The sequence below is a fragment of the Dendrobates tinctorius genome, unplaced genomic scaffold (assembly GCF_039654945.1).
Source record: "Dendrobates tinctorius isolate UK_male_01 unplaced genomic scaffold, ASM3965494v1 ptg000103l, whole genome shotgun sequence".
NCBI classification, from domain to species: Eukaryota; Metazoa; Chordata; class Amphibia; order Anura; family Dendrobatidae; genus Dendrobates; species Dendrobates tinctorius.
The window spans coordinates 12,549,617-12,561,780 of NW_027361771.1; the positions used below are offsets into that span (position 1 = coordinate 12,549,617).

A 12,164-nucleotide genomic window follows, 5' to 3' on the forward strand; every position below is an offset into this window, starting at 1 on the left:
TCACAAATGTTCTTCTGTGTGATCCAAACACCTCAAACTTGGATTTGTCTGTCCATAGCACTTTTTTCCCAGATATGGCTTTTTCTTTGCCACTCTGCCCTGTAGGCCAGCATCCCGGAGTCGCCTCTTCACTGTAGACGTTGACACTGGTGTTTTGAGTGTACTATTTAATGAAGTTGCCAGTTGAGGACCTGTGAGGCTTTGATTTCTCAAATTACAGACTCTAATGTACTTGTCTTGTTGCTCAGTTGCACAGCGGGGCCTCCCACTTTTCGTTCTACTCTGGTAAGAGCCTGTTTTTTCTCTCCTCTGAAGGGAGTAGTACACACCATTGTAGGAAATCTTCAGTTTTTTGGCAATTTCTCGCATGGAATAATTAATTCCTAAGAACAAGAATAGACTGTCGAGTTTCACATGAAAGTTCTTTTTTCTGGCCATTTTGAGAGTTTAATGGAACCAACAAATATAATGCTCCAGATTACCAACTAGTTCAAAGGAAGGTCATGTTTATAGCTTCTCTAATCAGCCAGACTGTTTTTGGTTGTGCTAACATACTTGCACAAGGGTTTTCAAGGGTATTCTAACCATCCATTAGCCTTCTTACACAGTTAGCAAACACAAAGTACCATAAGAACACTGGAGTGATGGTTGTTGGAAATGGGCCTCTATACACCTATGAAGATATTGCATTACAAACCAGACGTTTGCAGCAAGAATAGTCATTTACCATCATTTAATGTTAGCTTCATTGGAAAAAACTGTGCTTTTCTTTCAAAAATAAGGACATTTCTAAGTGACCCTAAACTTTTGAATGGTAGTGTATGTGTGCGCGCTTATATATTCAGGCTCAATATTGGTTAACCCCTTTACATACAGACATATGAGCAGTGCAATAAGACAACACATAATATTTAAAAGGAAAAAACTTTCTATTACCTGATTTGCATAGATAAGAATGATAGACATCAGTTTATATGTTCCTCAGAAAGCAGTCAAGTTCCACAATTGGTGCATTACAGTTCATTATGAAGTGGTCTACACTGAGGGTCCAATTTCTCTTCCAGAACTCCATCAGGTGCACAAACCCAAGGATCTGAAGTCTCCCACTGCCATTTTCGCAGCATTTCTTGCATAGTTTGCAAAACATTATAGTAGTCTGGATCTCCAGCAATGTTCTTTACCTCATTAAGATCTTTTGAACGGTCATATAGCTCCCATCGATCTCTGTAATAATAGTTATGAAGTGTCTTAAACCAGTTTGTTGGCTGGCCAGAAGTAGTTCTATTCATTAGATCTTGAAATGTAGGAGACACATAAAAATCTTGATCGATGGGGAAGGGCATCTTGAAATTCAGATTGTGTATGAGTAAATACTGCATGTGCTGAACTGACCTCATAGGATAGTACATAGTGATTTCATGATGAGACTGGCTGCCAAACACAGTGGTCCACGGCTGTTCAGCTTCCAGAACAGGAAGAAGTGACTTTCCGGTGAGTTTTACACCCTTTCCAAATAGCTTGTAATCAGGATATGGAATGGAGAACCAGTCTAGAACCGTTGGTGTGATATCTGAGCAAAAAAAGAATAAGAAATATTATGATTTCGTAAGTGCTAGTGTATATCAGCTGTCCTCGAAGCCTAAAGGATTCCCCAACACGAAGACTGGCGACTCTAACCTCGGGTAAATGGACCTGCTCCGGGGAAGTATAACATGCGGCCTGCTGTTAAGCATGCCTCTCACGCATTCTGCGGTCCATTCATATGGCCTGAGTCATGGCCTCCATCAGAGAACAAGGGGCGTCATGGAGGACCAGAGCTCCTTGAGTGTCTCGGAAAGGCCTCTTTGGAACTGGCACCTGAGAGCAGCATCATTCCATAGAACTTCAGTGGGCCACTGCTGGAACTCAGTACAGTAGTCCTCAGCTGTGCGACCCCCCCCCCCACTGTGCCAGGTTCATGATCTTAGGCTAGTTTCACACTAGCGCTTTTGAGCGCAGCGACAGCCTGCGCACGGCCACCGCTAAGCCCCCGCCCCCTGCTGCGCCTCCACCGGTAGCTCCGCCTACCGACGCATGACGCTGCATGCGTCCTGCGTCCCCTATCTTTATCACTGGGTGTGCAGGCCGTGCGCAGTCTGCGTTTGGCGGCGCATGCGTCCTTTTGACGGTGCGCCGACCTGCGCCAAACGCAACCTGCTGCAGTTTGGTTGTGCTCGGCGCACCGTCAAAGAGGCGCATGCGCCGCCAAACACAGACTGCGCACGGCCTGCGCCCCCAGTGATAAAGATAGGGGACGCAGGACGCAAGCAGCGTCATGCGCCGGTAGGCGGAGCTACCGGCAGAGGCGCGGCAGGGGGCGGGGCTTAGCTACGGCCATGCGCAGGCCGTTGCTGCGCTCAAAAGCGCTAGTGTGAAACTAGCCTTAGCCTCTGCGACCTGGATTCTGTCGGGTTCGTCATATATCAGATATAAACTGTCAAAAAAGACATCAACAGAAAACCGTTCTGAGGCACGTGGGGACAAAGAAAATGTCCAGGTCTGAGGACCCCCTTGCAGTGGGGAGATGATTATTCCCACCCGCTGGAACTCCTCCCCTGATGACCGGGGGCGCAGGGTAAAAAATAACTTACAGCTCTCCCTGAATTCCATAAACTGGTCTTTCTGTCCCAAAAATGTATCAGGGAGGAATATGACAGAATCAGGAGAGACCAACTGTACATCAGAGGGTACTGACGTCACAGCCACTGCCAGCAGTGAGGTGCTATGGGAGGTCTTCATCAAATTATTTATCTGATATTGTGATGACTCCAGACTCTGGCAATCCTTCGCCAGATCCTTAGTCATCTGCATCAAATTCGCCACCTGGTCACAAAGCGTGTGAACAGTATCCATACTGGCGAAAGAGAAAAACGTAACGGCCAGACGTAATGTGACGCTAGTCACTTCTCACGGCCAAGCCGTGAGTCAGAGTGGTCAAGGAGTCCAAGGTCAGAAGCCAGGAGGGTACGTCATAAACAGAAGGAAGAGACAAAAGCGTAGTCAGGTAACGTTCTGAGGTCAGAGTACCGGGAGGATAACGGATCAGAGCTGAAGGGGTTAAACAGGCGGATAGTCAGAACAAAGTCCAAGGTCGGGCAACAGATCAAGCATATAGAAATTAAGGCACAGGGAGCACAAAGCACAAACCTCTGGGAGAAGCTGCTCAGTTAAGTAAGCATGGCATTTACCCAGGATAGTGAACACCTGGAGACTGCAACGCCTCCCAGTCACGGCTAGTCGAGCCGTCAATAAACACACTGCCAGCTCAGCATGCTCCTGAACCAGATTGGATGGCCATGCTGTCAAAGTACTGACAGCTTCAGCACTCCCCTGTATCGGATTGGATGGCCGAGCTGTCAGTAACTGCATCCCAGACACCCTGAGGGGTGGAACCATGACAGTATCAAATGGAATATTTTGAAAATTTCTATCTCTCATGTGATTTCCATATTTCCCCGATTTTTCTTATTAGTGTTACAATGTTGAGAACTGTATAAATCTCTGTCTCTATATCCAAGTAGATAGATAGATAATAGGATGTAAAGGACAGTTCCATGTCTAGTTTCTCACCAAGCAGACTTGTGAAGGACTGACTGACTTCTCCAGTGCATCTTGGTTGACCGGGAGAAGAAACAAGCATGGGCTCAGCTCTTCCTGACCAGTACAAGTTTGTGCGTCCATTGGGGAATGGAATGCCATTGTCAGAGGAAAATATCACAAGAGTGTCATTTTCATGTCCCGCACTGCGCAGTTCACTGAGAATAAGGCCAATACCTGTGGATTAAAAGCAGGAACAGATATCAATAACAATATAGTTATTGGAATGAGAAGTTTGAAAATAATAACAGTAAATTCATGGTTATAGTTTCACAATGCCATATCGCTGACCAACTTATTCACATAACAGAGATGATTTCTCCACAGCAGATGAAAAGTGAAATCACTAGGAATGGAGTTATTAGGTAATGTATAGCTGACAAGTGGATGGTTCCGAAAAGTCACTTGTCATTCTGTCATCTCCAGGCTGTGCAAAATTACATAGAGCCAGTGCTGGGAATGTATGACATTCCATGTATGCAATTAAAGTCTGAACTCATTGATTTCAACAGATTTGGCTTTCTCATTCTCCTAATGCTTGGACATAATGAATTTCTTTGCCGATCCCTTTTTTCTGTGAAAAATAAACAACTAGTAGAAGTGCCCCCTACTCTCCATACAGAACACACACTCAGATTTGAGTAGAACATGCGCATGTTTGGGGGAAGTAGAGAGAGATTGCTGGCAGCCAAACATTTGGATGACTAATCTGTATGGCCACTTTTAAGGGTATGTTCCCACGGTGAGTAACCGGCAGCGCTTTGAATGCAGCACATATTCGCTCCATCCAAAGCGCTGCCAGGTATTGAATGCAGGTGATTCCTCATGTGTTCATTGAACCATGCGAAATCACCGCATCCAATACATTGTACGGGTGAGATTTATCTTGTGGATACGACTGGTGTGTCCGCAAGTTAAACAAACATGCTGCGGTCTGGAAAGATGCGCCGCATGTTCATCTCCACAGGGAAGCCAGACGCGTCCCTGCATACATAGTGGAGATGGGAATTCTTGAAATCCCATCCACTATGCTGTAACATCTGGCCGCTGTGGGTTGAAAGCTGCGGATGTACGCAACGTCAAACAGCAGCATTTACTGACTGTGGGAACAAACCCTAAGGAATGTACACAAGGTGCCCTATTAAGGCAGATTGCGCCTGGAAAGTGCCTGAATAAAGGCTGAATAAAAGTTAAAAACAATGAACATTTGCACAGAAAGTAGTTTTGGCATTGACCATCTTTTGTAACTTTATTTTTTTTGCTACAAGAGGGTTATAAATCCAAGAAGTGGCTAAAATATTTGACCTTATCGTTCTTCATGTGCCAACACTATTTTACATGTGAAATTAAGACCATAAAAAAAAAAAAAAAAGATACCAGCAGCAAAAACAACAAAAAAGATGACAATGCCTCTTCTGCTTCAAAACTATGTCCGGATGTTCATTGTTTTTTCCACCTTGCATATCAATCCTCCTGTAGGATTGTGCTGTGGACTTCGCTATACTAATATCCACAGCATACTATGGAGTTCTGAAAAACCTATTCACATATAATGTACAGTACTATAAATCCTTCATAGTAAATAAAGCTAAGGTTGCACTCAATTGTACCCAAGCAAATCAGTGTGTGACACATGAAATATGAATAGCATAATGGCCTTTGGAAATGAAAACCACGAGATGCTTAGCACAAAATTTGGCCAAAAATTGTGAGCCCATCTACCAACGTCAAGGTAATCTCATGGATCCCTGACCTAACTGCCTAGTGTGAACACTTACCTCTGGCTAGTAACTTGGTCAAGCCTGTATTTATAGGAAGGTTGGAACCAAATGTGATTGGATGTAATTAAAACCACAGCATGGTGATGGGCGGAGTGCTCAGTCAGAAAAAAAAGTACATAATAATGGAAAACTGATTGAACAAAGAGCTAGTCTGAACTACTGAAGTGTTGTGAGTTCATTTTCCCCTTCACCATTGAGGTCTGATGAACTCCCTCTTCTGGTGAAGGAAGATAGTGAGGTTGATTACCAAGCACCTGAGCAGAATGATGATGACTGGGTGACTGGAATTGCTGACTGGATATAAGGCAGCCGACGCCCTTCTGCCTTTCGGGTGATTTCTCTGAGGGATTCTAGGAGACCAGTCTGATTCCTGCTCTTCAAAAGCTAAGTTTTCTGCTCTGCTTTTTGCATTTGTGTTTTGGTTTTGTTTTGCCTTGTTTTTCTGGATTTCTGCCATTCCCTGCTGGGGTGAGCTGAATTCCTTTTTGCTGTCTTCAGAAGATACCTGAGTGCTGATATAGTCTTTTTGAAGCCTAGCGTCTTCAGGGCTTTTTTCCCTATCAGTCTGTTGGCTCTTGTTTTAATAGGGTTTTGGCGGATTGCAGACAGCAGCTTTTCTATCCTGTCCTATTTAGTTAGCTTGGGCCCCATCATTTGCTCAGCCTATCTTTCTATCTGTGTGAGTGTTTTTTCATCTTGCTTCACCGTCATTATATGTTGGGGGCTGCCTATTGCTTTGGGGTCTGCTCTGGGGCAGTTTAGATTTCCCTTTCTGTCTTTAGGCTATTTAGTTCTCCGGATGTGATCGAGGGGTCTAGGGCACCGTAGGAACCCCCCACGGCTACTGCTAGTTGTTGTTGATAGGTTCAGGGGTCTGCAATCCGATAGCTGCCAACTTCTCTGGTTTTCTGGACTTAGCTGGTATTTCTGTTTTTGCCTCCTATGGTGACTCATTCATAACAGAATCACCTGCCATACCGCAGATCCTAGGGTACTCAATAGCAGGAAAGAATTGTAAAAAAAAAAAAGAAAAAAAAAAAAAGGTGTATATTTTTTCCTCTATATCTCTGAGGCCGTAGGGGGAATTTTTTTTCTCTCAATGGAGATAAAGCAATTGTCTGATTGTGTGGAGCAGCTCGCTGCGGAAGTGCGGGGAATTTCCGCCTACCTTGCTCATTCACATGCTGCTGAACCAAAGATCCCTACTCCTGATGTGTTTTTTGGGGATCGGTCTAAATTTTTGAATTTCAAAAATAATTGTAAATTATTTTTTGCCTTGAAGCCTAACTCATCAGGGAGCTCCGCGCAGCAGGTTAAAATTGTCATCTCTTTGCTGCATGACGATCCCCAGGATTGGGCGTTTTATTTGAAACCAGATGATCCTATTCTGACTAATGTGAACGCATTTTTTCAAGCCTTGGGGTTGTTGTATGACGAACCTAATGCTATTGATCAGGCTGAAAAGACCCTGTTGGCATTGAGCCAGGGTCGAGATTCTGCAGAATTGTACTGTCAAAAACTCCGAAAGTGGGCGGTCCTTACTACCTGGAATGATAATGCCTTGGCAGCTCTCTTTCGGAAGGGTTTGTCAGAAGCCGTAAAAGATACTATGGTGGGATTTCCTGTTCCCTCTGGTCTTGACGATTCTATGTCATTAGCCATTCAGGTTGATCGGCGTTTACGTGAACGCAGGACTGCACGAGAGGTGTTGTCACCTGTTGAACAAGTGTCTGAACCTATGCAATGTGATAGAGTTTTGTCCAGGGAGCAACGTCAGGAGTTCAGAAGGCGTAATAAGCTGTGTTTTTTTTGTGGAGATGCCTCGCATATTATTTCTGTCTGTCCTAAACGAGAGAAACGTTTTGCACACACGTTTTCTGTGGGTGGTGTTCAACCTAAGTTTCTTCTGGCAATTACTCTGATCTGCTCCCTGTCCACATTTTCCGCCAAGGCTTTTGTGGATTCGGGAGCAGCCCTGAACCTAATGGACTTGGATTTTGCTAAACGTTGTGGATTTCCGATGACACCTCTGCGGACGCCTATCCCTTTGAGGGGGATTGATGCTACTCCTTTGGCGAAAAATAAACCTCAGTTTTGGACCCAGGTGGTAATGCGGGTCGCCCCAGACCATCAAGAAAATTGCAGATTTTTGGTGTTGCATAATTTGCATGATACCATTGTTCTGGGGTTTCCCTGGTTGCAAATTCATAATCCAGTTTTGGATTGGAAATCTGTGTCTGTGGTGAGTTGGGGTTGTCGGTGTGCCCTTAGTGAGGCTCCGGTTTTTTCCACCTCTCCTCAGTCGCATGATGTTCCTGACTATTTGGCGGTCTTTTATGATGTATTTAGTGAGAATGAGTCTGCATCTTTGCCTCCTCATAGGAGTTATGACTGTGCAATTGAACTGAGCCCGGGGTGTAAATTTCCCAAGGGTCGGCTCTTCAATTTATCTGTACCCGAGCACGAGGCTATGCGATCCTATATTAAGGAGGCGTTGGAGAAGGGTCATATTAGACCATCCTCTTCACCCTTAGGTGGCGTTTTTTTTTTCGTGGCGAAAAAGGATGGTTCATTAAGGCCTTGTATTGATTATCGTGCCCTCAACAAAATTACTATTAAATATCAGTATCCGTTACCCCTGATTTCGGATCTATTCTCCAGAGTTAAAGGTGCTTGCTGGTTTACCAAGCTTGACCTCAGGGGGGCGTATAATCTTATCCACATTAAGCATGGGGATGAATGGAAGACGGCGTTTAATACTCCGGAGGGACATTTTGAGTACCTGGTGATGCCTTTTGGGCTCACTAATGCCCCTTCTGTCTTCCAGTGCTTCATGAACGACATTTTCCGAGACTTTGTGGATAAATTTTTGATTATCTATCTGGATGATATTTTGATCTCCAAGGATTGGGATTCTCATGTGGAACATGTTCGGACTGTGTTACGGATCTTGAGGGAGAATTCCCTGTATGTCAAAGGATCGAAATGCCTTTTTGGGGTACAGAGAATTTCATTTTTGGGATTTATTTTGTCTCCGTCAACTATTGAAATGGACCCGGCCAAGGTACAGGCCATTTATGATTGGGTTCAGCCCACTTCTTTGAAGGCCCTCCAGAAGTTTTTTGGTTTTGCTAATTTTTATCGGAAATTTATAGCAAAATTTTCTAGTATTGCCAAGCCATTGACTGATCTGACTAAGAAGGGTGCTGATGTGTTGAATTGGTCTCCGGAGGCTGTTTCTTCCTTTCAGGAGCTGAAGCGAAGATTCACTTCTGCCCCGATTTTGCGGCAACCTGATGTCTCACTCCCGTTCCAGGTAGAGGTGGACGCTTCTGAGATTGGTGCAGGAGCTGTTTTGTCCCAAAAGGATCCTGTAACATCTAAAATGAATCCCTGTGCTTTCTTTTCCCGAAGGTTCTCTCCATCTGAACGTAACTATGATGTGGGGAACCGGGAACTGTTAGCCATGAAATGGGCATTTGAGGAGTGGAGACATTGGTTGGAGGGAGCTAAACATCAAGTCGTGGTCCTCACTAACCACAAGAATTTGATTTACCTGGAGTTGGCCAAACGCTTGAACCCTAGACAGGCTAGGTGGGCCTTGTTTTTTACACGTTTTGATTTTGTGGTCTCTTTTCTTCCTGGCACTAAGAATGTCAAGGCAGACGCCCTCTCTAGGAGCTTCTTTGCTGATTCTCCTGTGGTGACCAAGCCTGCTACCATCTTAGGCGAAGGGGTAGTTCTTTCTGCCATCTCGCCCGATTTGAGACGTGCTCTGGAAGAGTTCCAGGAGGACAAACCTGAGCGTTGTCCCAGTGGAAAGTTGTATGTTCCTGACCAGTGGAAGAAGAGAGTGATGTCTGAAGTTCATTGCTCTGCATTGGCTGGTCATCCAGGTATTTTTGGTACTAGAGATCTGGTGAGTTGGTCTTTTTGGTGGCCCGCCTTGTCTCGTGATGTCAGGAATTTTGTGCAGTCCTGTGGGACTTGCTCCCGGTCTAAACCTTGTTCTCGCTCTAGTGGGTTGTTGATGCCTTTGCCGGTCCCCAGGAGGCCATGGACCCATATTTCAATGGATTTCATCTCTGTTATGCCTGTCTCTCAGAGAATGACTGTTATTTGGGTGATTTGTGATAGGTTCTCTAAGATGGTTCATCTTGTACCACTCCCTAAGTTGCCATCTTCCTCTGAGTTGGTGCCCCTGTTTTTGCAACAGGTGGTTCGCTTGCACGGGATTCCTGAGAACATTGTATCTGACAGAGGAGTTCAGTTTGTGTCTAGATTTTGGAGGACTTTCTGTTCCAATCTGGGAATTCAGTTGTCCTTCTCCTCTGCTTTTCACCCTCAGACCAATGGGCAGACGGAGAGAACAAACCAGACCTTGGAGTCGTATTCGAGATGTTTTATTTCCGCTGATCAGGATGATTGGGTTTCATTTTTGCCCTTGGCCGAATTTTCTTTAAATAATAGAGCTAGTTCTGCCACTTTGATGTCACCTTTTTTTTGTAACTTTGGGTTTCATCCTCGATTTTCTTCAGGGCAGGTGGAGCCTTCTGCCTGCCCAGGTGTTGACACTGTGGTGGAGAGAATGCACCAGCTCTGGGACCAAGTGGTGGATAAGTTAACTCTCTCCCAGGAAAAGGCCCAGCGGTTTTCCAACCGACATAGGACCATTGGTCCCCAGTTTAAGGTTGGTGATATGGTTTGGTTATCATCAAAAAATATCGCTATGAAGGTGGCTTCTCCTAAGTTTAAGCCTAGATTTATTGGACCTTACAAGATTTTGGAGATTATTAATCCGGTCTCTTTTCGTTTGGCTCTTCCTGTCACATTTAATATCCATAACGTGTTTCATAAGTCCTTGTTGAAGAGGTTTGTTGAACCAGTTGTTCCTGGGGTGGCACCTCCGGACCCTGTATTGGCTGAAGGTAACATGGAATATGAGGTAGAGAAGATACTGGATTCCCATCTGGCTAGATGGAGACTCCAGTATTTGGTTAAGTGGAAGGGTTATGGTCAGGAGGATAATTCCTGGGTCTCTGCCTCTGATATTCATGCCAAAAGATTGGTGCGTGCCTTTCATCGGGCTCACCCTGATCGCCCTGGTGGCGTCGATGAGGGTTCGGTGACCCCTCAAGGGGGAGGTACTGTTGTGAGTTCATTTTCCCCTTCACCATTGAGGTCTGATGAACTCCCTCTTTTGGTGAAGGAAGGTAGTGAGGCTGATTACCAAGCACCTGAGCAGAATGATGATGACTGGAATTGCTGACTGGATATAAGGCAGCCGACGCCCTTCTGCCTTGCGGGTGATTTCTCTGAGGGATTCTAGGAGACCAGTCTGATTCCTGCTCTTCAAAAGCTAAGTTTTCAGCTCTGCTTTTTGCATTTGTGTTTTGGTTTTGTTTTGCCTTGTTTTTCTGGATTTCTGCCATTCCCTGCTGGGGTGAGCTGAATTCCTTTTTGCTGTCTTCAGAAGATACCTGAGTGCTGATATAGTCTTTTTGAAGCCTAGCGTCTTCAGGGCTTTTTTCCCTATCAGTCTGTTGGCTCTTGTTTTAATAGGGTTTTGGCGGATTGCAGACAGCAGCTTTTCTATCCTGTCCTATTTAGTTAGCTTGGGCCCCATCATTTGCTCAGCCTATCTTTCTATCTGTGTGAGTGTTTTTTCATCTTGCTTCACCGTCATTATATGTTGGGGGCTGCCTATTGCTTTGGGGTCTGCTCTGGGGCAGTTTAGATTTCCCTTTCTGTCTTTAGGCTATTTAGTTCTCCGGCTGTGATCGAGGGGTCTAGGGCACCGTAGGAACCCCCCACGGCTACTGCTAGTTGTTGTTGATAGGTTCAGGGGTCTGCAATCCGATAGCTGCCAACTTCTCTGGTTTTCTGGACTTAGCTGGTATTTCTGTTTTTGCCTCCTATGGTGACTCATTCATAACAGTGAAGTGTGAATAGCATAATGGCTTTTGGGAATCAAAAAACACATGAGATGCTTAGCACAAAACTTTGCCAAAAATTGTGTTTTTTCATTTCCAAAAGCCATTATTCTATTCACATTTCATGTATCACACACTGATTTTCTTGAGTACAATTGAGTGCAATCTTAGCTTTATTTACTATGTTAGTTATTTTTGGTATGCACTAGTTCAGACTAGCTCTTTGTTCGGTCAGTTTTCCATTATTATGTACTATTTTTTTCTGACTTGGCCACCCCGCCTTTCACCATGCTGTGGTTTTAATTACATCCAATCACATTCGGTTCCAACCTTCCTAAAAATATAGGATTTACCAAGCTACTAGCCAGAGGTAAGTGTTCACACTAGGCAGCTAGGTCTGGGACCCATCCGATCCATGAGATTACCTTGACGTTGGTAGATGGGCTCACAATTTTTGGCCAAATCTTGTGCTAAGCATCTCATGTGTTTTTTCATTCCCAAAAGCCATTATGCTATTCACACTTCATGTATCACAAACTGATTTTCTTGAGCACAATTGAGTGCAACCTTTGCTTTATTTACTATGTTAGTTGTTTTTTTTTTTTTTACAACACAGAGAACCCCATAAAAAAACAGTGATAATGGTGAAAATCCATTTCACTGTTCATAGATAATACATGTTTTTTTTTGCTGTTGTCTTTAAGTACAATAGATGATAAGTGTGTAATATCATTCAGAACTGCACCTTCTTGCGCAAAAAAACAAGCCCTCATATGGCTATGTTGTCAGAAGAATAAAAATAAGTTATGGCTCT

General features: G+C 44.4%; 1 protein-coding gene across 3 annotated transcripts in view; it reads right to left on the reverse strand.

Annotated features, from left to right (window-relative positions):
- Positions 1-910: 910 nt before the first annotated feature.
- SGSH (N-sulfoglucosamine sulfohydrolase) overlaps positions 911-12,164 on the reverse strand; it is a 67,348-nt gene continuing 56,094 nt past the window's right edge. For all 3 annotated transcript variants that reach the window (XM_073588091.1, XM_073588090.1, XM_073588089.1), the window contains 2 exons: positions 3,610-3,813; positions 911-1,570 (listed from right to left, as the gene is read on the reverse strand). In XM_073588091.1, the coding sequence (XP_073444192.1) occupies positions 1,014-1,570; positions 3,610-3,813 (761 nt within the window). In that variant the 3' untranslated portion in view covers positions 911-1,013. The remainder of the gene's footprint in view (positions 1,571-3,609; positions 3,814-12,164) is intronic.